The 24,705-nt window shown below is 40.3% G+C and overlaps 1 protein-coding gene and 1 long non-coding RNA gene across 2 annotated transcripts in view; one reads left to right on the plus strand and one right to left on the minus strand.

Annotated features, from left to right (window-relative positions):
* Positions 1-24,705, plus strand: part of LOC138982336 (myeloperoxidase-like) — a 248,792-nt gene that overhangs the window by 60,471 nt on the left and 163,616 nt on the right. The window contains exon 4 of the mRNA XM_070355589.1: positions 9,997-10,100. Coding sequence (XP_070211690.1) covers positions 9,997-10,100 — 104 coding nt within the window. The remainder of the gene's footprint in view (positions 1-9,996; positions 10,101-24,705) is intronic.
* LOC138982330 (uncharacterized) lies at positions 4,839-7,619 on the minus strand. Its single transcript, XR_011460842.1, has 2 exons — positions 7,010-7,619; positions 4,839-6,577 (listed from the first exon to the last, which is right to left on the minus strand). It is a non-coding gene; the product is annotated as an uncharacterized lncRNA (long non-coding RNA).

Raw genomic sequence — 24,705 nt, forward strand, 5'->3', positions numbered from 1 at the left:
ACGACCCTGTGTCTTGCTGTACGACCCTGTGTCTTGCTGTACGACCCTGTGTCTTGCTGTACGACCCTGTGTCTTGCTGTACGACCCTGTGTCTTGCTGTAGGACCCTGTGTCTGGCTGTATGACCCTGTGTCTTGCTGTATGACCCTGTGTCTTGCTGTAGGACCCTGTGTCTTGCTGTAGGACCCTGTGTCTTGCTGTACGCCCCTGTGTCTTGCTGTACGACCCTGTGTCTTGCTGTACGACCCTGTGTCTTGCTGTAAGACCCTGGCTCTTGCTGTACGACCCTGTGTCTTGCTGTATGACCCTGTGTCTTGCTGTAGGACCCTGTGTCTTGCTGTACGACCCTATGTCTTGCTGTACGACCCTGTGTCTTGCTGTAGGACCCTGTGTCTTGCTGTAGGACCCTGTGTCTTGCTGTAGGACCCTGTGTCTTGCTGTACGACCCTGTGTCTTGCTGTACGACCCTGTGTTTTGCTGTACGACCCTGTGTCTTGCTGTAGGACCCTGTGTCTTGCTGTATGACCCTGGGTCTTGCTGTATGACCCTGTGTCTTGCTGTACGACCCTGGGTCTTGCTGTACGACCCTGGGTCTTGCTGTATGACCCTGGATCTTGCTGTATGACCCTCGGTCTTGCTGTACGACCCTGTGTCTTGCTGTATGACCCTGGGTCTTGCTGTACGACCCTGGGTCTTGCTGTACGACCCTGGGTCTTGCTGTACGACCCTGGGTTTTGCTGTATGATCCTGGGTCTTGCTGTATGACCCTGGGTCTTGCTGTATGATCCTGGGTCTTGCTGTATGACCCTGGATCTTGCTGTATGACCCTGGATCTTGCTTATGACCTTCGGTCTTGCTGTATGACCCTCGGTCTTGCTGTATGACCCTAGGTCTTGATGAACAAGGATCTGCATTTTTACTTAATATTTTCCACGAAGTACTGGGATCCTTGTATTTCTATCTACTCTGCTTTAATCTTGCTAAGACAATTATGTTGAGACGTCATAAATCAGTACTGGTATATTCTCGGAATTGCGGTCTGGTACCCTGTGATGTTGGTTTGAAAACTAGGGAAGGAGGCGATGTGAAGTGCCTTTAGTCGCTGGTGTCACAGTGGGAAGATTGCTAATCGGAGAAATGATTGCATGCAGAAAACGTGGTGATTATGATCCCACATGACATTTTTACCGCCTTTTGCTGTGTAAAAATAGCTTAAATGACATGTCTTAAAGCTCTGCTTAAACTCGTAGTAAACCTCGGTGTTTACGCAGGTTCCTAGCTAATCGTGTATAAACTTGTCTTGCAAAGAAGCAGAGTAGATAGAGATACAAGGATCACAGTTCTTCGTGGACATTATTTTATCCTCTTTTCTTTTTAAAACCTGGTTTTTACAAACAGGGGAAAGTACCTCATCGTTTCCAGAGCCTCACAATTATATGTCCTTGTAAACATGGTTTATCAGAAGGACTGGTGACATACCTTCATTGGTAATTTTTAGGTTTTTTTAGTTGGCAGCGTGGGGCGTTTTGAGACGGCTCGGTGTAGTCAGCTGGACGTTAAGCAATGTTTAATAATATATAATATGTTGCAAATCGTCACGCTAATGGGATAATTGCCTAACTCACTTTTGCAAGTTTTGAGAAAAAGCGATTTGTTCAGCAGCCTCTGCATTGAACTTTGGGTTCTGTACTTCAGTAGAATGAACTTTAATCCAAATTTCTATTGATCTTGTTTACCATGGGATGCACATGCATAGACAGAAAAGCATGGGTATGCTGTTAAGATAACTGACTTATGAGTTAGGCAATTTTGCTGACATGGCATCAGCAACCGTTTCTCTTTGCAATTTCTTTTCGGAATTTTTACAGATGATTGACACAATTGTTGGCGTTATTATGGAACCGTTGTCTCAAAACTATCTAACTCTGAGTTAGGCAATTATCCTATTAGCGTAATGAAATGTATCATCAGATTTGATTTTGATTAATTTTTTTCCATTGAAATGCTTTTTTGATTTTGAATTTTGTTCCCAGGGTCCGCCCTGGGAGGTGGGGGGGGGATCTCTTATTTTGGGTTCTTAGTCACCTCATGCGCCCCAATGGGATAAGAACATATATTTAGGTGAGCCTTTATTGTCATTTTTAGTCACCCACCCAAAGGAAAGGGGGGTGACTGTTACTTTTGTCAGCGTCCCTGCCTGTGTCTATCCGTCTACACATACGGTTGGGTGATTTTAGGACCCGTGGTCCTTTTCTTGTTTATTTCTTTTTTTCTGCCTCCCCATTGTTCAGTCACCTGTTTCACTTTTACCATGGACTTTGATTCATGGTGTTTAAGAAATAACGATTTTCGATGTCAAAATAAAAGCTGAGTTGTGATTAATGTTTATTTCAGGTAAGAATTAACTTGGTGCGTAATTACACAACACGAAAAAAGATAAATGCAAGTACAAAATTGGAAATATATTTAGTTTGATAATCTAATTCAATGAAAAGCCTGATTTCTGTACTTTTTTTTCTTGTTCTTGTTTTCTTTACTTGAGCACGTTTTTTTTTCTTTGAGAAGTATGTGTCCTCCGACTACGCATGGCTGTCTGTGTTAAAAGTATGTGTCCTTCGACGACGGTCGGCGAAGAATGTTTTTAGCGACTGTCGGCGAAGGTTAATCATGCTTAGTGACATCATATTTCTTCAAAATCATGTTTTTTGGGTGCGATTATTTTTTTGCAAACATATTACAAGTTAATAATTTTCGGTTCAATGACTATGCATAAGACTGTATTATCTTTAATGTTCTTTTTAGTTATCAGTAGATTTAAATGACTGTATTTTATTTTCGGTAACAATCCACCTTTTTGCAAGACGAGGTATGTCTTTTTCTTTAAAACAATAGTTGCTTATGTTATTGTTTGTGTTGTTGATGCTGGACTAATAAACAACAGTATCTGTTTAAAACCTTCATGAACAGTGTGTATTGTGTAAACAGGGAGTGACTGCAAGCGAGTATTGTGCTCTCTCTCCCTCTCGCTCTCTCTCTCGCTCTCGCTCTCTGTGTGTGTGTGTGTGCTATTTTTTTCCGCAAATATGTTCTTGCTCTCTCTCTCTCTCTCTCTCTCTCTCTCTCTCTCTCTCTCTCTCTCTCTCTCTCTCTCTCTCTCTCTCTCTCTCTCTCTCTCTCTCTCTCTCTCTCTCTCTCCCGCTCTCTCGCTCTGTGTGTGTGTGTGTGTGTGTGTGCTATTTTTTTCCGCAAATATGTTCTTCAAAAGATTATGCAGTGTCTGAAGCATCAATATAAACTTTATAAGCTCACAGCTGAAAAGAACACTTCCTTACTAGTACGAAACCAAATGACAAACTATCAATCAATCAATCAATCAATAGAATTTATTTCCAAAATGCAAAAGCACATGATTTTGTTTTAAATGTTGCAGTAAATCATATATCCACGTCCACACTCACATTCACACCCAAATTGTCACAGCATAAGAAACATGGTTAAATACTATTTGCACAACCGACTATCAATTTGAATACAACACAGCTTCATAAGAACTGCTCAAACAAGGACCAATAAAAGAGAAAACTGAAGACTGTGGCCTTAATCTTACAAGTTTGAAGTTAAAAAAAGTTTTGCAAACAATACATGTGAAAGAATGCTGTTATGCCTGAATATTAAAAAAAAAGTTAGTGTTCCCAGAAACTTTTATTATATATATTATATATTCAGACAAGGTTTTTGGGAACGTGGATATGGGGACCTTATTATGTTTTCATATATATATTTAAATCCTACAAATAACATTTTCCAGAATGTCTTTTTGACTCACATGCGAAGCAAAAGTGAGTCTATGTACTCACCCGAGTCGTCCGTCCGTCCGTCCCCCCCCGTCCGGACGTCCGTCCGTCCGTCCGGAAAACTTTAACGTTGGATATTTCTTGGACACTATTCAGTCTATCAGTACCAAATTTGGCAAGATGGTGTATGATGACAAGGCCCCAAAAAACATACATAGCATCTTGACCTTGCTTCAAGGTCAAGGTCGCAGGGGCCATAAATGTTGTCTAAAAAACAGCTATTTTTCCCATTTTCTCTGAAGTTTTTGAGATTGAATACCTCACCTATATATGATATATAGGGCAAAGTAAGCCCCATCTTTTGATACCAGTTTGGTTTACCTTGCTTCAAGGTCAAGGTCACAGGAGCTCTTCAAAGTTGGATTGTATACATATTTTGAAGTGACCTTGACCCTGAACTATGGAAGATAACTGTTTCAAACTTAAAAATTATGTGGGGCACATGTTATGCTTTCATCATGAGACACATTTGGTCACATATGATCAAGGTCAAGGTCACTTTGACCCTTATGAAATGTGACCAAAATAAGGTAGTGAACCACTAAAAGTGACCATATCTCATGGTAGAAAGAGCCAATAAGCACCATTGTACTTCCTATGTCTTGAATTAACAGCTTTGTGTTGCATGACCTTGGATGACCTTGACCTTCACATGTATTTTGGTAGGAAAAATGTGTAAAGCAGTTCTTAGTGTATGATGTCATTGCTAGGTTTAGTTATTTGACCTTGACCCTGAAGGTCAAGGTCATGTAAAGGTCAAGGTCAAGCATGTGAGTCGTATGGGCTTTGCCCTTCTTGTTATATTTGGGTACTAAGTCGACATATAAACCACAATGCCAAATTTCAACTTTCTGCAAGCAGTTGAAAACGAGTTCCCAAATAACCGGCTGGTGTCGAGTTAGCTTCATAAGAACTGCTCAAACAAGGACCAATAAAAGAGAAAACTGAAGACCGTGGCCTTAATCTTACAAGTTTGAAGTTAAAACAAGTTTTGCAAACAATACATGTGAAAGAATGTTGTTTCACCTGAATATTAAAAAAAAAAGTTAGTGTTCCCAGAAACTTTTATTATATATAGTATATATTCAGACAAGCTTTTTGGGAACGTGGATATGGGGACCTTCTTATGTTTTCATATACCTAATAATAACATTTTCCAGAATGTCTTTTTATATTTGGGTACTAAGTCGACATATAAACCACAATGCCAAATTTCAACTTGCTGCAAGCAGTTGAAAACAAGTTCCCAAATAACCAGCTGGTGTCAGAGTCCCCATATCCAATGTATTATGTCTATATATATATATATATAGATATATATATATATATACACATACGTAAAACAATTACAAAAGATAAGCAAGGCAGAAAAACTATTCACATGACTATATACACGTTGTAGGCTATACATACATTCTTGCGTTATGAAACACTGATGCTTTATGGACAGATATGATCAATATGAAAATAATCAGAACGAAGTCTTCCATCACTGTGACTTTTCGTAATTTGACATTAAATGTAATGAGAGGTGTTTTTTGAAAGTATTGAGACTTGTTGGGACTCGAACTGATTCCGGGAGAGAATTCCACAAAACGCTGCCAGAATAAGCTAAACTTGATTTAAAGAGATCTATCCGCGGAATGGGGACGTTGAATTTTCGGCTTGGTTTGGCTTTAAATTTTGTAATGAAAGCACTCGGTGCATGGCCGGAAAGGATTTTGTGAAGGAGCACGCCTTTATTTGATTTAAATCTTTCTTTTAAAGGCAAAATCTTAAGTTTTTTATAATCGTCGAAAACAAGACTGGATTGTTTTAATAGAACTGATTTTAGTGCTCGTCTGTGTAGACTGTACAGTGGTTTTAAAATGTTTGCACTGGCAGAGTCCCAGATGGTCGAACAATAATCCGTGATGGTTTGTATGTATGCATTATAAAATAATAACCTTGAGTGTGGATCAAGAAAGTGCTTTATTCTGTTCAACAAATATATTTTCCTCGACACGGTTTTACACAACGATCTAACATGATGGGTCCAAGATAAATTATTATCGATATTTACTCCCAAAACTTTGTGATCTCCTACTTCCGCTATTGCATCGTTGCCAATTAATAAGGAATGAGGATTATTCTTGATGTTTTGTCTTTTTTGCCTTGTTGTAATTAACATGTATTTGGTCTTTTGGGGGTGAAGACTCGTGTGGTTATATTTCGTCCAGTTAATGAGATCATCTACACTGTTCTGCAATGATAAATAAACTTTGTCTAATTTTTTATCAGAAGTGTGTATGGTCGTATCATCAGCAAATAGTTCACAATCATCATTAACACTAAAAGGAAGATCGTTAATATACAGAGAGAAAAGAAGTGGCCCAAGGACAGAACCCTGGGGGACTCCATATAACACCGGTCTTTTACTTGACATAGTGGAATTCACGCAGACGGATTGCTCTCGTCCGGCTAAGAAAGACGAGAGGAGGCATAGGGTTTGGGGTGACAATCTATACTCAGCTAATTTTCTTAAAAGTAACTCATGATTAATGACGTCGAATGCTTTTGCAAAATCGACGAATAGGACACCACAGAGTTCATTATTATTAATGTTGCTAAGCAAGTTTTCAAGAAGGTTTATTAATGCTGTGTGGCACGAATGATTTACTCTGAAGCCTGACTGATGATCCAAGGAGAAAGTGCTGGTTCATTAAGGCGTTGTGAATGAAGAACCTGAAACATAAATTGAAGGTCGCACAAATCAGCATTCAGCTAGGTCAATCAAATGAATATAACTCTAAGACGCACATAATGTGCTTTACAATAACCTTAACAATGAAAAGTAAACAACAGATTTTTAACTGAATATGAACATGAAGCTCATTATAATTAATATAAATATAATATTTTGCAAGCTATTTCAGTATTTGAAAATATAAATATATTGAAGGTGAAGGGACATTTCACCTCCACACAGCCTAACCCATGACAGTTACAGCTGCAGCTTTTGTCGTAGTCCAGAATACAAACTGAAGCGAAGAATATATATCAAAGGCAAAGCCTCAACACAATATTTCTGAGTCCTGAACTGCAACTTGTGAAATCTGCAACACAAGATAGAGAACACTCACGTTCATTCATTATAAACTGAAAGCACATTCTTACCTTTGCAGAAATGACAGAGTTCTGACAGCCATCAGGTCTGTAGCACTTGACATCCCTCACCCAGCCAGAGACAAAAAGTCGGTAGGAATCCAAACTTTTGTAAGCTTTCAGCTGCTCACACATGTGTATGCACTCTTGCCAAGCACAAAATAATTTACGAGGTTGATGTAACTCAGCTCTGGCAAATCGTCCGGATTTGCTGACCAGCACCTGGTTGGAATGTCATACGGATCATTCCCGCCAATCTCCAAAATCTTCTGGTGGTATCGCCGCCTCTCCTCTGGTAACAATCGCTCAGAATATTTTCGCTTCTCGCCCGGTCGCTGTTTCTCCATCTTGCTTTCGACAATGTTTTGCCTGAGGCAAGGGAAGTCACTCCAGATTCTTCTCGGAACGCGTCAGAGCTTCGTGACGCGAAAATTCTCCGTAGTTTCGAATATGATTTTACTTTTCTCTTTGAAATGAAACGATTAAAGGAAGAGAAATGGAAAGACAGGCATGTTGTTGGGACATAAACAGAACAGAGAACATAAGGGGAAAAAACTGTGTTTCAACAACTTCAAGCAAGAAAATGCAAACACTAAACACTCCCGGCAGGGAAAAACCTTAATTGACCTTGACCTTTGAGATCAGTTATTTTCGTACAGCAATTTCGGCTTGTAAAATAAACAAAATAATATCCAAACAACAGCTATTTTAAGATAAGAGTGCGTGGAGAGACCTTGTATTCAATTATAGTAATCACTGAAAGACATAAAACTTAGTTCAGAGGCGAATCCTAGAAACCCCTAAATAATGGAAAATGTGTTGGCTAAACAATTCATTGTTTACGTAAATAATTCATTGTTTACGTAAATAATGATTTATTTAGCAACATTGCTGATTGTTTATAAACAATGTAATATAAGTCTAAATAATATATTGTTTACGTAAATAAATCATTATTTACGTAAACAATGAATTATTTACGTAAACAATGAATTGTTTAGGTAAATAATGAATGATGTACGTAAACAAAAAATTATTTAGAATTGTTTTACATTGTTTATAAACAATTACTTATTTAGCACATGAGCTTCTAAATAATGATTATTTAGCTAAAACTGGTGAAAAAACATGAAAAAGTATCCAAATAATTATTTGACAAACGGAATGCCATAGTTACCGTGGCCGAACGGTTATGGCGCTCGCCCGTAAAGCCTCTGAATTCAGTTCAGTTCGCGGCCTGCCGTCATGTTTTTGTAACCCTTTGTCAAATTTGTTTATTTTTGTTTATTTTTATTCATGTGTAAAAGATTATGTTGCCAGGAATATCAAAATTAGATTATGGTCCTGGAATCTATTTTCTTTAATTTCTCTCCAACGTAACTTTTTGTTTCCTCTTTTTTTGTGTTCTCATGATTGTTTGTTTGTTTGCTAGTTTGTTTGCTTGTCTTTCTGTATTATTTGTGTTTGTGCTGTTGTTGTTTGTTGTTTTCCCCCATTATTTTGATGCCTGTTGTTGTAGTAGTAGTAGTAGTAGTAGCAGTAGTAGTAGTAGAGTAGTAGTAGTTGTAGTTGTTGTTGTTGTTGTTGTTGTTGGTATGTTTACGAAATTGACTTGAAGAATTTTACAGAATGTTCATGTATTGGTCACGCCGAGGCTAGAAGCAGCATTTGTTGACAAAATGCAGTAATCACTGAAATGAACATGGGGAAAAAACCAATTTCTTGTGCATCTGATATGTACAAAAATAAACAACAGTTCACCAGCACAAACCGATGCACCATTGCATACACACTCTTCAATAAAACCATGACTCCTCGTTCGCACACGTGTCAAGTCGTTTTAATTCCCGTTCCTCCCTCGTACCAAAAACAGCACAAGACCAAAATAAAATGTCCACACGACAAATACAATCATAATGTACAGAACATGTACATCATGCTCTATCCATGCTATAATAGAACCGTACGAAGCAACATTTAGTTAATCGACATTTAAGTAACGATAGTGTATGTGAATGCGGCACTGGTGCAGAAACAGTTGACCATTATTTCTTTGAATGCCCAACTTATTTGCAAGAACGCCAGGATACCATTTATAGCCTTCAGAGTCGTTTTTTTTTTAATACTGTTATATCATTAAAAGGAGATATGAATGCAAGTCAGTTTGAAAACATTAATATATTCAAAACCGTTCAGGAATTTGTAAGACTAACTGGCGGGTTTGGACAAAATTAGACAAACACAGAATCCCCTCCCCCCGCTCTGAATACATGTCCTTTAATCCGTTTTCCTTGTGCGGTTATTATTCTTTACGCATACTCTGGTTAGACGTGTATATGTGTGTTAACTTTTTAAATATCTTTTCCCTTCTCTGTTGTTGGTGTTGTGTTTTTTCCCCTTCTAAATTTGGGTGACATCTTGTGTTAAACTGTCTGACTGTTTTTGCACATTGTGTAAGTACTTGACTGCCTCCCATGTTCCTATCTATGATTGTAAGTTTGTGTTGAAGACACCGCCACAAGGTGTGGGCTTGTTGTTGTTTTCACTTCATGTCAATGTAAACTTTAGGAACATATGTAATACATGAATAAAACATTGTTTTAAACCAACTGTACGAAGCACATTCTTCGATCATCTATCAAATTCTACCTGCGCTGAGTCAGTCACAGTTCTGCTTACATCTGCCAACAATCTCAAACCGTACCGTAACAAACAGCACATAATAGCGTCAATACAACCAATCACAATGTCCAGAATAGAATTGTATCTCATTGGTCAAACGCATCACAATCGCACAGCCAATGGCTGATCCAAATCTATCCTTTAACCACAGGTACCACTGTATTATATACAGTAATACCGCCGTTTCAAATATTCTGCAACACATGTAAGTTTTGTAACCCAAATACAATATGATGGAGTCCGTACATAACCGTTTCTTTTATTGTTACACAGCTTCGACCCCTGTTGATTTTAATCAACCAATTTTCTTGTAACAGGTGTGGCCAGTCCGCGAAATAGCAGCGTCGTGCTCGACAAGCAGGGGCGACCACTACCACTGCCTAGCCCTCGTCTTATTACCAGAACCGTCCATCTTGTCAAGGTAAACAGCGTGCACAACTCTCTCTCTCTCTCTCTCTCTCTCTCTCTCTCTCTCTCTCTCTCTCTCTCTCTCTCTCTCTCTCTCTCTCTCTCTCCAGCGTGCATAACTCTTTCCAGCAGCTCTTAATTTCGATGAAAAAGAGTTGAAAGCTTTAATTAAGGTGGTCACGCTTGAAGCAGTTTCGGTGCAGATACTGACGAAGAAAAATGTTCTTGTTAAAGAAATAATCAGCGTATCCATTTTGCTCTGCTTCTTTTTCTCCTTTTTTTTTTTTGGGGGGGGGGGGGGGGTAGTCAATGCACGCACGGTATGGTGCATCGATTGTTTCTTTAAACACTGGGCCTTTTAGTGCGTTAATCTGCGCACATTCCGTCTTTCTAATGGATGTAGACATTTTTGTGTGAGAATGGATGGCAGTCACAGTGGCACAACATCGTAACAAATATATCGTCGCTGTCAGTGCAAGACCTCGTATCCGACATTTTTTTTGCATGGTTGCCTCCCTTAAAATTCTTCGCGCTTTTTGGAAAGACTTTGGAATCGATAGCTTTCTTGTAAACGCTTATTATTGCTAGTCTCAAAATCCCGTATGTAAATACGCATCTAAACAATGAACAGCAAAACCTCGTAAAGGATCATCCGAGGTATTTTGCTCGTAAACACCGGTCAGAATGATGCAGATACGAGGCTTGGAGGAACTTGTGCCTTCTATATATATATACGACTTGTGTCTGTCTGTCTGTTTGTCTGTGTGTGTGTGTGTGTGTGTGTGTGTGTGTGTGTGTGTGTGTGTGTGTGTGTGTGTGTGTGTGTGCGCGATGCACGGCCAAAGTTCTCGATGGATCTGCTTCAAATTTGGTGGGCATATTCAGGTACACCCGGGACAGGACACAACCTGGTCGATATTTCAACACGTGCTCTCAGCGCGCAGCGCTGAACCGATTTTGGTTCCACCTCAGCTACCCGGGCCCCCATACCGACACACCAAAGCCGCTAGACCACATCACAACGCCAAAGGTCTCGGTGGATCTTTTTCAAATTTGGACACCGTATTCAGCTACACCCCGGACACAATATCATCGATGAGATATTTCAACACGTGCTCTCAGCGCGCAGCGCAATACAATACAATACAATACAATAAACTTTATTAATCTCTAAAAGAGAAATTGCATTGCTGAGCTTTTGTGTCCGTAATAAAACATACATAAAACATTCAAAAATAAACATTTGTTCTTTGTCATTCATACATTCTTGTGTTCTTATACATTTCTTCAATTCATGCATCATTATTCTATCATAATTATGTACATACATTTATTCTCTTTTAACAGTCTGTCTTCAAACGCATCTCAGAGAGGAAGGCTAGAGATTTGTGTTGTGCCATAGGTAAAATCATGTGCTTAGCTATGAAGTAATGTTATCACATGTTATTTAAGGAAAATGAGTAAATATATGTACCAAGCGTATAACATCAGCAAAACTGAGAAAATACAGCACATTGGTTATCACATAAGAAAGTATATTAAAAATAAATTAACATGCATTCACCATCAACAATGCACAAACGAAAGTCAGCACCTTGCCGGTTATCACATATTGTCTGAGAGAGTAGAATAAGAGTATACTCATGCAAAACAAAATCAACAATACTGGAACAATACAGAACACTGACCCCGTGCATCAGAGCGACAACACCAGCATCTACCGCCCCACCTGAGAATTGAAGATGTGAATTGCAGATGGAATGAACGAATTTCTGTAGCGTGTGGATCTTGCGGTTGGTTGTCTGAATCTGTTGCTCCTGTCTGTCCGTCTACTGTCAAATTCCGGTCTGAGTGGGTGCGAGTCGTCAGCCAAAATCTTCTGTACCTTGTCAGTCAGTCGTCGTTCATGTGTTGATGTGAAATTGTCCTGCTTCCTCCCAACCACCCCACTTGCTTTCCTGATGAATTTATCTAATCTATCCCTGTCTTGCTTGTTGATGTTGCCACCCCAACACACGGAGCCAAAGTACAACACACTATTGCACGTTGAAGTGTAAAACATCTGAAGGATTTCTTGTCTGATGTTAAAAGACCTGAGTTTTCTCAAAAAGTACAGGCGAGAGTGGAGTTTCTTCACAAGGGCATCAGAGTTTGGTTTCCATGTCAACTTATTGTCTATAATCACCCCCAAATACTTGTACTGCTCTACCTTCTCTACGACCTCCCCCTTGACCACTATCTCCCTGTGTACATGTTCCCCCCTCCTGTTGTCCATTATCATTTCCTTTGTCTTCCCCACATTAAGCTCTAAATAGTTGTTTTCACACCACCCCACAAACCTATCTACCTCCTGCCTGTAGTCAGAGTCGTCGTCATCAGTCAGCAGTCCGGTCAGTCCAGTGTCGTCAGCAAACTTGGTCATGGGGCAGGAGTCACTAGAACTTCTAAAATCTGCTGTGTAGAGAGAAAAAAGAAAAGGTGAGAGTACTGTGCCTTGTGGTGCCCCTGTGTTTGTGCAGATTGTGTCTGAAACTGATTGCCCCCCCACCCTAACATACTGTGGCCTGTTTGTCAGGTAGTCCATAACCCAGAGGATGGTGGCTGCTGGGACATTCATGCTAAAAAGCTGAACCGATTTTGGTTTTTCTGTTCATTTCACCATTCCCAGTAACTCTTCCTTATCTTCTCCAGTGTTTTGCGTTTATCTCCCTTCCTTCGTGTGGCTTCAATCCATATTCAATCAATCAATCAATGAGGCTTATATCGCGCATATTCCGTGGGTACAGTTCTAGGCGCTCTGCAGTGATGCCGTGTGAGATGAAATTTTATACGGCCAGTAATTGCAGCCATTTCGGCGCATATTTACCTTTCACGGCCTATTATTCCAAGTCACACGGGTATAGGTAGACAATTATTTACTGTGCCTAAGCAATTTTGCCAGGAAAGACCCTTTTGTCAATCGTGGGATCTTTAACGTGCACACCCAATGTAGTGTACACGGGGGGGAGTTCGGACACCGAAGAGAGTCTGCACACAAATTTGACTCTGAAATAAATTTCCGCCGAACCTGGGATCGAACTCACGCTGACAGCGGCCAACTGAATACAAATCCAGCACGCTACCAACTGAGCTATATCCCCGTTTCAGTCTACGTTACTATTTTTACAATGTCACTGCGCTGTCCAGAACGCTTCCCTTGCACCCGTAAGTTGTTCTTACTGTCAAAGTGAAAAGGTCGAATCAATTTATAGCCACGCGAAAAATACACTGTCACCTATCTCTATATATTTATAGATATAGATATAGATATATATATACGGCTTCTCTGTGTGTGTGTGTGTGTGTGTTTGTGTGTGTGTGTGTAAGCAACACCTGTGGATTATAGAGTTCTGTTTGTGATGGGGTCTAGCGGCTTTTGTCTGTCGGCGTAAGTGCTGCGCAGATTACAATGTTCGAGCCAACACAGTGCAAAACTCAACAAAAGAGGAGCTACAACCGCATTACAATCATGTCCAAAACAAAAAGGCCCACTTTGGCACTACTTTCTCCTCACTGGCTCAATTCAATGCTTCACTCTTTAGTGAAATCAGTGTCGACCCAAATGATGTGGCCCAAAACCCCATATCTCGTGATCCCTCATGGACAATGAAAGAAATGAATTTTGACACAGAATATTGCACAGCTACAAAGGATGATCAGTTATTACTCAGGATACAAGCCCTTGAGCACATTGATACTGTATACAAAGGCCATGTTCATGTTTACACAGACGGGTCAGTGTTGGATGACAAGAAGGCTGGCGCAGCTTTTGTAATCCCCAGCGATGACATGACTGGGAAATTTAAACTGTGCAACAGAAACTCGATCTTCTCAGCTGAGCTCCTTGCCATCTGCATGTCGCTTGTTCATCTCAATCTCAAGAACACTCCTCCTCAAAAGATAGCTATATTCTCTGACTCCAAAGCAGCCATTGAAGCATTGAGATCTAACAAAAGATCAAAAAGACATGATCTTGTCATTGCCATAAAGGAGCTGGCAAATAAAATTATAAAAAAAGGAAGCGAGATTAACCTGGTCTGGTGTCCAGCACACGTGAACGTGCCTGGCAACGAGAAAGCGGACAAAGCCGCTAAAGAAGCTGCCCAAGGCATGGGCGCCTCCGAGGTAGACCTGCCATTGTCTGCTTCTGAGATCAGTAGCCTTACAGACTCTCTTCTCTGGAGAGAATGGAGGAACAAATATATGCACAAGGCTATAAGCTCTGGCTGGCTCATTCGGGAAGCCCCATCAAAACAGATGAACACCTATAATGCATGCCCACGTGTAATAAAAAGGATTAACCGCCTAAGGGCAGAAGCTGGGAATTACCAATTTCTAGAGCTTAAATGCACCTGTCAATCCGACCTCACCATTGCTCATTTGACTTTGGAGTGTGATTTGAACTCATGCCACTTTCAACCCCTGACTCAGTTTATAAACTCAAATAGAAATATTCTGCCAAATACCTCAAAGGAAAAATTAAGCTATCTTTTAAGTTTTAATAAAGACCTTGGGTGGCAAGGTCCCAAACTTATCGCTGGACTTATGCACACGCACCCACTTGGTCCCTGGATATGAAGAGACATTGCTGCGGCTGACGCCATTGCTTCTCATACAGCTACTATATATTTTTATCAGAACTTTTAAAAATACCATTTTATATCCAAGTATCTCTTAACACCATTTTTAATTAGATGAGCGAGAGTGTGCGGGGGGCGGGAGGGTGGTGAACCACTGTACATAAAGGGAAAGTTTGTGTGCGTGCCTGTGTGTGTTCTTAATCTAAGACAAATGTCGCCAATGTTTTTACAGAGTGACGTTAAATAAACGATTTTATCATCATTTTATCATCTGTCTGTATGTTCTGGCATTTGAGAAGCCACAACAGATAATATAGGGCTAAGAAATAAGCTCTAAAATTCTCAATCCCGTTTGACAGGACTTCGCCTTCAAAGGTGATTGTGGTGAACCGCCACGCTGTCTGTCTCTGTCTCGCGATTCACCCCGTTTATCTCCCTTCCTTCGCGTGGCTTCAATCCATATTCCCGTTTCTACGTTACTATTTTTAGAATGTCACTGCGCTGTCCAGAACGCTTCCCTTGCACCCGTAAGTTGTTCTTACTGTCAAAGTGAAAAGGTCGAATCAATTTAAAGCCACGCGAAAAATACACTGTCACCTATCTCTATATATTTATAGATATACATATATATATACGGCTTCTCTGTGTGTGTGTGTGTGTTTGTGTGTGTGTGTGTAAGCAACACCTGTGGATTATAGAGTTCTGTTTGTGATGGGGTCTAGCGGCTTTTGTCTGTCTGTATGTTCTGGCATTTGAGAAGCCACAACAGATAATATAGGGCTAAGAAATAAGCTCTAAAATTCTCAATCCCGTTTGACAGGACTTCGCCTTCAAAGGTGATTGTGGTGAACCGCCACGCTGTCTGTCTCTGTCTCGCGATTCACCCCGGCGAAGCCGGGTATTCCTCTAGTACTTTTATATCATGTTTGCCTGTCAGTAGGCGGATTTATCATGGTTGTGGATACTGTTTCCCAAACCAACCAAAAACAGTTGTGTTTTAAGCCACTTTTGGGATCAGAATATCATTAGTGGGGTTTTAAGAAAATAACGCTCCCTGTCCCTGTCTCTCTCATTTATGTCTCTTCAACTCTGTCTCTCTCTCTCTGTCTCTGTCTCCGTCTCTCTTTGTCAGTTCCTGTCTGTCTCTCTGCCTCCCCCTTTCTCTCCTGCCTCTCTATATCTCTCTGTCTCCGTCTCTCTCTCACTCTCTCTCTCTCTGTCAGTTCTCTCTCTCTTTGCCTCCCCCTTTCTCTCCTGCTTCTCTCTCCCACTCTCTCACACACACACACACACACACACACACACACACACACACACACACACACACACACACACACACACACACACACACACACTCTCTCTCTCTCTCTCTCTCTCCCTTTCTCTCTCTCTCTCTCTCTTTTTGAGAAAACACACACTGCATTGCTTTGAAAAAGAAACATTACTCATCGTGTCATTTTTAAGCAAACGACAACAAATGGTCTGTGCAAACAATATAGTGTTCCAGAAGATTCTCTTCTTATTCCAATTCTGTTTTTTACATTTAGTCAAGTTTTGACTAAATGTTTTAACATAGAGGGGGAATCGAGACGAGGGTCATGGTGTATGTGTGTGTGTGTGCGTGTGCGTGTGTGTGTGTAGAGCGATTCAGAGTAAACTACTGGACCGATCTTTATGAAATTTGATATGAGAGTTCCTGGGTATGATATCCCCGGACGTTTTTATCTTTTTTTGATAAATGTCTTTGATGACGTCATATCCGGCTTTTTGTAAAAGTTGAGGCGGCACTGTCACACCCTCATTTTTCAATCAAATTGATTGAAATTTTGGCCAAGCAATCTTCGACGAAGGCCGGACTTCGGTATTGCATTTCAGCTTGGTGGCTTAAAAATTAATTAATGACTTTGGTCATTAAAAATCTGAAAATTGTAAAAAAAAATATTTTTTTTATAAAACGATCCAAATTTACGTTCATCTTATTCTTCATCATTTTCTGATTCCAAAAACATATAAATATATCATATTTGGATTAAAAACCAGCTCTGAAAATTAAAAAAATTAAAAATTATGATTAAAATTAACTTTTGAAATCAATTTAAAAACACTTTCATCTTATTCCTTGTCGGTTCCTGATTCCAAAAACATATAGATATGATATGTTTGGATTAAAAACACGCTCAGAAAGTTAAAACGAAGAGAGGTACAATAAAGCGTGCTATGAAGCACAGCGCAACCGCTACCGCGCCAAACAGGCTCGTCACTTTCACTGCCTTTTGCACTAGCGGCGGACTACGTTCAATTTCATTCTGTGAGTTTCACAGCTTGACTAAATGTAGTAATTTCGCCTTACGCGACTTGTTATATACTTCTTTGACTTACCAATACGAATCAAAAATCTGTGTGATTTTTCGCAGACGCTACGAGCATATTTACATTCCAGCCATAGATATTTTGAAAAGCGCTTGGAGCTGTGAATTCGGGACTTGTGCTATAGAACAGTGATTTATTATTATTTAAGTTATTGAGACATCCCAGTGCACTAAGGGATTTATAGAGCAAATCGAGAAAATTCATTATTGAACGAAGCGCATAGCGCTGAGTTCAATAATTATTTTCGAGATTTGCTCTATAAATCCCTTAGTGCACTGGGATTGTTTCAATAACGATATTGTCAGTACCGCCAGAGAAAAAAGAAGATTCAAAACGCACATTTTGCAACGCGCATTTGGATAGGCGTAACTGTGTGGTCAGGTTTGTGTCAGATCTACTTTTGTGTGGGCTGTCTCAAGTGTGTCGTGCTTTCGTCACACGCAAACTCTTGTTTTACTAATTTCTGTTGGTAAATTCCAGTGTAGCGTTAAGCTAAAAAGTGATGATCTTTCATAGAGACCTCATTTAAACTCGGAGAAAGGACTGTGCTCTTAGTTATTTGCGATTCGAAACCTTCATCGAGCTTCGACAGATTGACTGTGCAGAGTGTTGCCCCTTGAATTGACTCCGGCCAAGGCCACGGTTAGCACATTTTCAAAGTAAATGTGGTATGTTTCTCGTGTTGTATCTTCACTCATCGGGGAGACTGGTACTATATATGAACCGTGAGAATGCTGTGAACCCTACACGTATTATGTCCCCATCGTTTGTTTGTTCACATTTGCCCAACATGTTAATTTGCTGCGGGGTTTATGTCGTCTGCTAGGCGGCTAGGGCAATCGAACCACGGCACTGCACTGCAGTCTCATTTCAAAAACAACAATTGCTCGTCTGCACGCATGAGGCAGGCTGGTAATAAGTTTTATACATGGTAAGAACGTTCTTAACCCTACACGTTTTCGATTCCGATTGTTGTTGCCTTAGATCTAAATAATAATTCGGAAACCATTCATTTACTGAACTGATGCAGTCGTATTTCAGTGTAGTCTACTATAACAGAGTCGACTTTCAAATGCTGGTCTAGCTGATACGTTATCGGAATAACACTTGTGTTTTCTGTTTGCCGCTGGGAATTTTACACTAACTCATCATTTAGTAATGTGGTTAATAAGCTACATGCCACTAACACGGCATATGAGAAGAATCTTTGCAAGTCAAAACGAGAAGAGACCATTTGTGGAAGAGATACAGCCGCTTCTATTTTTAGATCAGTGGGCTTAACTGTGGCACAGGCGCCTGCGATCTGTCAGGAAAAAAACCTTCTGCTTTGAGCCGCAGGAAATGTATGGTTATTTTTTGGTAAAGTGAAGAATATAAGCTACATGTCATTAATTAATTCTGAGGATGAGAGTACAGTCTCGCTTTGGCAAAGGGCGTAAGAATACGCTCTGTGGAAAAGTTAGCGCACTCCAAGAGTGCGCTAACAGATTTAAGCGCATCGCCATTAGCCAATCAACTGGTTCACATCAGTCATGTGACACCAGTACTTACTGACAATTATTTAAGTTATTGAGACATCCCAGTGCACTAAGGGATTTATAGAGCAAATCGAGAAAATTCATTATTGAACGAAGCGCATAGCGCTGAGTTCAATAATTATTTTCGAGATTTGCTCTATAAATCCCTTAGTGCACTGGGATTGTTTCAATAACGATATTGTCAGTACCGCCAGAGAAAAAAGAAGATTCAAAACGCACATTTTGCAACGCGCATTTGGATAGGCGTAACTGTGTGGTCAGGTTTGTGTCAGATCTACTTTTGTGTGGGCTGTCTCAAGTGTGTCGTGCTTTCGTCACACGCAAACTCTTGTTTTAATTTCTGTTGGTAAATTCCAGTGTAGCGTTAAGCTAAAAAGTGATGATCTTTCATAGAGACCTCATTTAAACTCGGAGAAAGGACTGTGCTCTTAGTTATTTGCGATCGGCGAAACCTTCATCGAGCTTCGACAGATTGACTGTGCAGAGTGTTGCCCCTTGAATTGACTCCGGCCAAGGCCACGGTTAGCACATTTTCAAAGTAAATGTGGTATGTTTCTCGTGTTGTATCTTCACTCATCGGGGAGACTGGTACTATATATATGAACCGTAAGAATGCTGTGAACCCTACACGTATTATGTCCCCATCGTTTGTTTGTTCACATTTGCCCAACATGTTAATTTGCTGCGGGGTTTATGTCGTTTATGCTAGGCGGCTAGGGCAATCGAACCACGGCACTGCACTGCAGTCTCATTTCAAAAACAACAATTGCTCGTCTGCACGCATGAGGCAGGCTGGTAATAAGTCACAGTTTTATACATGGTAAGAACGTTCTTAACCCTACACGTTTTCGATTCCGATTGTTGTTGCCTTGAAATAATAATTTGGAAACCATTCATTTACTGAACTGATGCAGTCGTATTTCCGAATGTAGTCTACTATAACAGAGTCGCCGCTTTCAAATGCTGGTCTAGCTGATACGTTATCGGAATAACACTTGTGTTTTCTGTTTGCCGCTGGAATGTTACACTAACTCTTCATTTAGTAATGTGGTTAATAAGCTACATGCCACTAACACGGCATATGAGAAGAATCTTTGCAAGTCAAAACGAGAAGAGACCATTTGTGGAAGAGATACAGCCGCTTCTATTTTTAGATCAGTGGTGTGGCACAGGCGCCTGCGATCTGTCAGGAAAAAAACCTTCTGCTTTGAGCTGCAGGAAATGTATGGTTATTTTTTGGTAAAGTGAAGATTATAAGCTACATGTCATTAATTAATTCTGAGGATGAGAGCACAGTCTCGCTTTGGCAAAGGGCGTAAGAATACGCTCTGTGGAAAAGTTAACGCACTCCAAGAGTGCGCTAACAGATTTAAGCGCATCGCCATTAGCCAATCAACTGGTTCCCATCAGTCATGTGACACCAGTACTTACTGACAATTATTATTATTATTATATTTTGATATTTTATCAGAATATTTTAAAGAGAGCATCAGTCAACGACTCTAATGGACCAAACTAAACCACATTTCATTCAATATCGATAAAACATAATACATTTTAATAACGGCGATTCAAAAGTGACAAAAACTTGATATCAAAATTAAAGACTTGCAAAAGAAAAAAATATATAACAACGTATAAGGTGTTATCTTTCATTATTACATTTAGTCAAGTTTTGACTAAATGTTTTAACGTAGAGGGGGGAATCGAGACGAGGGTTGTGGTGTATGTGTGTGTGTGTGTGTGTGTGTGTGTGTGTGTGTGTGTGTGTCTGTCTGTCTGTGTGTGTGTGTAGAGCGATTCAGACCAAACTACTGGACCGATCTTTATGAAATTTGACCTGACAGTTCCTGGGAATGATATCCCCGGACGTTTTTTTTTCTTTTTTTCGATAAATACCTTTGATGACGTCATATCCGGCTTTTTGTAAAAGTTGAGGTGGCACTGTCACACCCTAATTTTTCAATCAAATTGATTGAAATTTTGGCCCAGCAATCTTCGACGAAGGCCGGACTTCGGTATTGCATTTCAGCTTGGTGGCTTAAAAATTAATTAATGACTTTGGTCATTAAAAATCTGAAAATTGTAAAAAACAAAACATTTTTTTTAACACGATCCAAATTTACGTTTATCTTATTCTTCATCATTTTCTCATTCCAAAAACATATAAATATGTTATATTTGGATTAAAAACAAGCTCTGAAAATTAAAAATATAAAAATTATTATTAAAATAAAATTTCCGAAATCGATTTAAAAAGAATTTCATATTATTCCTTGTGGGTTCCTGATTCCAAAAACATATAGATGTGATATGTTTGGATTAAAAACACGCTCAGAAAGTTAAAAAGAATAGAGATAAAGAAAAGCGTGCTATCCTTCTCAGCGCAACTACTACCCCGCTCTTCTTGTCAATTTCACTGCCTGTGCATCGAGCGGTGGACTGACGATGCTACGAGTATACGCTCTTGCTGTAAAAATGCAGTGAGTTCAGTTTCATTCTGTTAGTTCGACAGCTTGACTAAATGTTGTAATTTCGCCTTACGCGACTTGTTATTCATTGTGTTGCTCATGTTTGGGAACTTAACTATGCAAGACAGTTTCTTAAAAGATAGATTTACTGTCAAGAATTAAACGCATTGTACATTTTGGAAAAATCACGTTTTTATGCACACATTCAAACAAGAATTGACTATTCATCGAAACTGATTATGGGACACTCCAAGTGCTAATGCAATGAAACCATTTTTAAGTTTTACAAAAGAGCACTCAAAGTAATTCTGTTAATTCATACAACACTTCTAGCAACAGATTACAAACATTTAAACATATTACCGCTATACGAAATAAAGCTTCACAATAAAGCAGGTAATTTATGAACAGAAGAACTACTGTTATTCTTCTTTCTAAATTCGTAATTATTAATCCATGACACCCAAATAAATGTCTCACCCCTCTCCCAGCTCCCCGAACAAATCTTTATAACAAGCATACACATTTCTGACAGCAGTGTCTTGAACTCACTCGCTAAAGTTATCAGAGGCTTTATAAACCCACTTGCGAACTCTCTACAAATTGATTGCGAACTTTCTACAAATTGATTGTGCTGAATTAAATTAGATGCTATTGCTGATTGCTATATTTTACTCTCTAATTACATAATGTCTGGTAAATGTTTGTAATTGGTTTTTTGTATTTATAATCTTATCTCTTGTCTAACTCTCTCACCCTCTCTCTTTCGGCTTTTTCTCTGTCTGTCTGTCTGTCTGTCTGTCTGTCTGTCTCTCTGTCCCTCTCGATCGCGAGACTTGCTGCTGACAGGAAGCATTTGGAAAGCTCTCGCATTTTTGACAGTTATTCAGCTCTAACTCCACCATGTCTCCAGTTGTTGGATTCCCAACAGCTTTGGAAAACCTTTTTGGTGTCCTGCTGGCAGAAAACCGACTGACGTCTTGGAAATGCATCGCTGAAAGGGAAAAAACGACCATCGTTATCCGACTGTCTTCAACCAGCCAAGTCCAAAATGGCGACCAAGAACAACAACAACATACAGTAAACTCGTACAGACGAAAACCACCAAGCCAGCTTCGACGGGACCGAAAACGAGCCCAGCAGAGACGCGAACCGCCCCAATTTGAGGAGAAAGAGGCAAGTGCATTTTCGCCAGAACATTTTGTTTCGCCACCATCATTGAAACAGAATGTATTCGAATCAGCTGATCAAGTACAAGTACGTAGGCCTACACGAAATAGAAAGTGTAACACCGCAGAGCGACACACTGGACACACCCTCGTCTCCAAGTGCACGGGAAAAGCGTGAGCGCGACAATGGGAGCAAGGACACCAACATTTCTGAGCTTGAATACACTGACACCGGTGAAACAGCCCACAGCATTGAGTGTGACACGGTGTGTTCGGAGCAGAGTGAGGAAAGTGAAGACGAAAAGTTTCTTTCCTTGGCTGAACATTCTGGGCCCGTATGCTTATGGGGGAAGTTCGCGACAACTCCCGAAGTTTTGAGTGACATCGGAAGTACTTGCCTCACTTTCGTATGCATGGGCAGGAAAAAGGGTTTACTTCGAAGCAAAGCGAGGGAGTAACTCAGGGTATTTTGCGACTACTTCTAAAGTTTTGAGCGACATCGGAAGTACATCCTCACTGTCGCATGCATGGGATGAGAAAAGAGTTTACTTTGGAAGCTAACGAGGACGTAAATGAGGGTAAATGTACTACAGCCAGACCCAGTAGTAAACACGCTACTTCCACAGTTTCTCAGCCCTGCCAGGGCCAGTATGCATGAACTGGAAGTCAGAAACACTGGAAGTAGAGGCCTCTTTTGAAAGTGGGATTAACTCCCGAAGTTAAATTTCTAACTGTTCCCTATGCATGAACGCCGGCCGTAGTGCTGACTTCGAGAGTATTCGGTCAAGGTCGCGAAAATTGGGGGAATCCCAACTAGTAAATGCGTTTGTTAACGGTAAGCTTGGCGACCAGAAGAAACAAGTCTCATCGCGAGTTCAAAAGGGCGAACGTTGAGCGCGCTGTAGTACTAACAGCGTTATTGCTGTTGTTTTTTGAATGGTTAAACGAAAGGGTCGGTTCAAACCTGTGATGATTGTCTTGGAATCGAAAGACTGCCTAGCTATGACAATGACTTTGTTGACCTGAATGTTAGGGAGAAAAATAAATGATTAAGTTGAACTTTTTTTCTCCTTTTTTATTTTTTTTTTTATCTCAGTTGCATGCAGGCAGCTTCAACCGTTTCTTTTTTTTGTTTTTGTTTTTTGTAATCGGGGAGCATCCGTCTTTATTGATCTTTTTTTCTGTTCTTTTTTCCTGCTTTTTATATTAATGTACAGTTGAAAGTCAAGATTGGATTTTTTGTGAAAGCATAGGACAGTTTCTTTACGCAATTAAAAAAAAATGAACACAGAGACAACAAGAGGCGAAGCCATCAAGGCTCACGTAAGAAATCGACAAACAGTAACACACACACACACACACACACACACACACACACACACACACACACACACACACACACACACACACACACACACACACACACACACACACACACACACACACACACACACACACACACACACAGAGAAAGAGCATAGGTGAAACTGTGCAAGAAAGCGAGACACTAGATCTAGATCTGTCTGTCTGCATGTAGCCTACTTACAGGGACACGACTGCCAACTAGTCTCGGCCCGCTCAAAATAATAATGACCGAGACTTTCAGTACTTCCTTCGCGTGACGTCTAACCCTCTTACGTCATAATGTGACGTCAATGTAATGTGACGTCTTCAAATGTTAGAGTTTCTACCACAGACATACACACGCACGCACGCACGCACGCACATACGCACGCACAGACAGACAAAGTTACGATCGCATAGGCTACACTTTCGTGAGCCAAAAACCGGTTGTTGCAGCCTGAATGCAATTCAGGCCTATAAAGAAAAAGATTAATAAAAAAAACATTTTTGCTCCCAGCGGCACTTGAACCCAGAGCGCCGGATCGAATTTCCGAATCCGTAACCACTGCACCATCCTACTCGTGTGAAAAATGCGTGATAATAAGATGTAATATGAGTTATTCAGTCGTGATGGTTTGAAAGCTCGCCACCTTCGCCGAATGACTCGAGCTCGTTTTTTTCGGTTAGTAACTGATCGAACTGTCGCTTTTGAGCCACTCTGTTTCAAGCATTTCACCTAAATTAAACAAGAATGTCACAGTTCGTGTTTATGGTGCAAGGTAGCTGACCGTCTCATTGTAGCCAAGTTACGACAGTTGCTCGATTGACGCATTTCACGTCTTCGATATTCTGTCTGAGCTCATTTCCCAATGAGCTGCCTTAAAAACAGGAATGTCCTGCAATTGTAGTTTACGTTGGAGGTTTCTTTTGGATGGGTAAGGACCCTTAAGAAGCGATATCGTCGTATAATGATGTCAAGTGAGAGACCCTGCAAATTAACATTGAAAGTGGGAACTTCGGAAGCAAAGTTGCCAGCTACTCGGTATGCAAAAGCTAAATTGAAAGCCGAAGTAGTGGCTTCGAGAGTTCTGAGGTCAAGGACGAGGA

This window comes from Littorina saxatilis, linkage group LG12, assembly GCF_037325665.1.
Source record: "Littorina saxatilis isolate snail1 linkage group LG12, US_GU_Lsax_2.0, whole genome shotgun sequence".
NCBI classification, from domain to species: Eukaryota; Metazoa; Mollusca; class Gastropoda; order Littorinimorpha; family Littorinidae; genus Littorina; species Littorina saxatilis.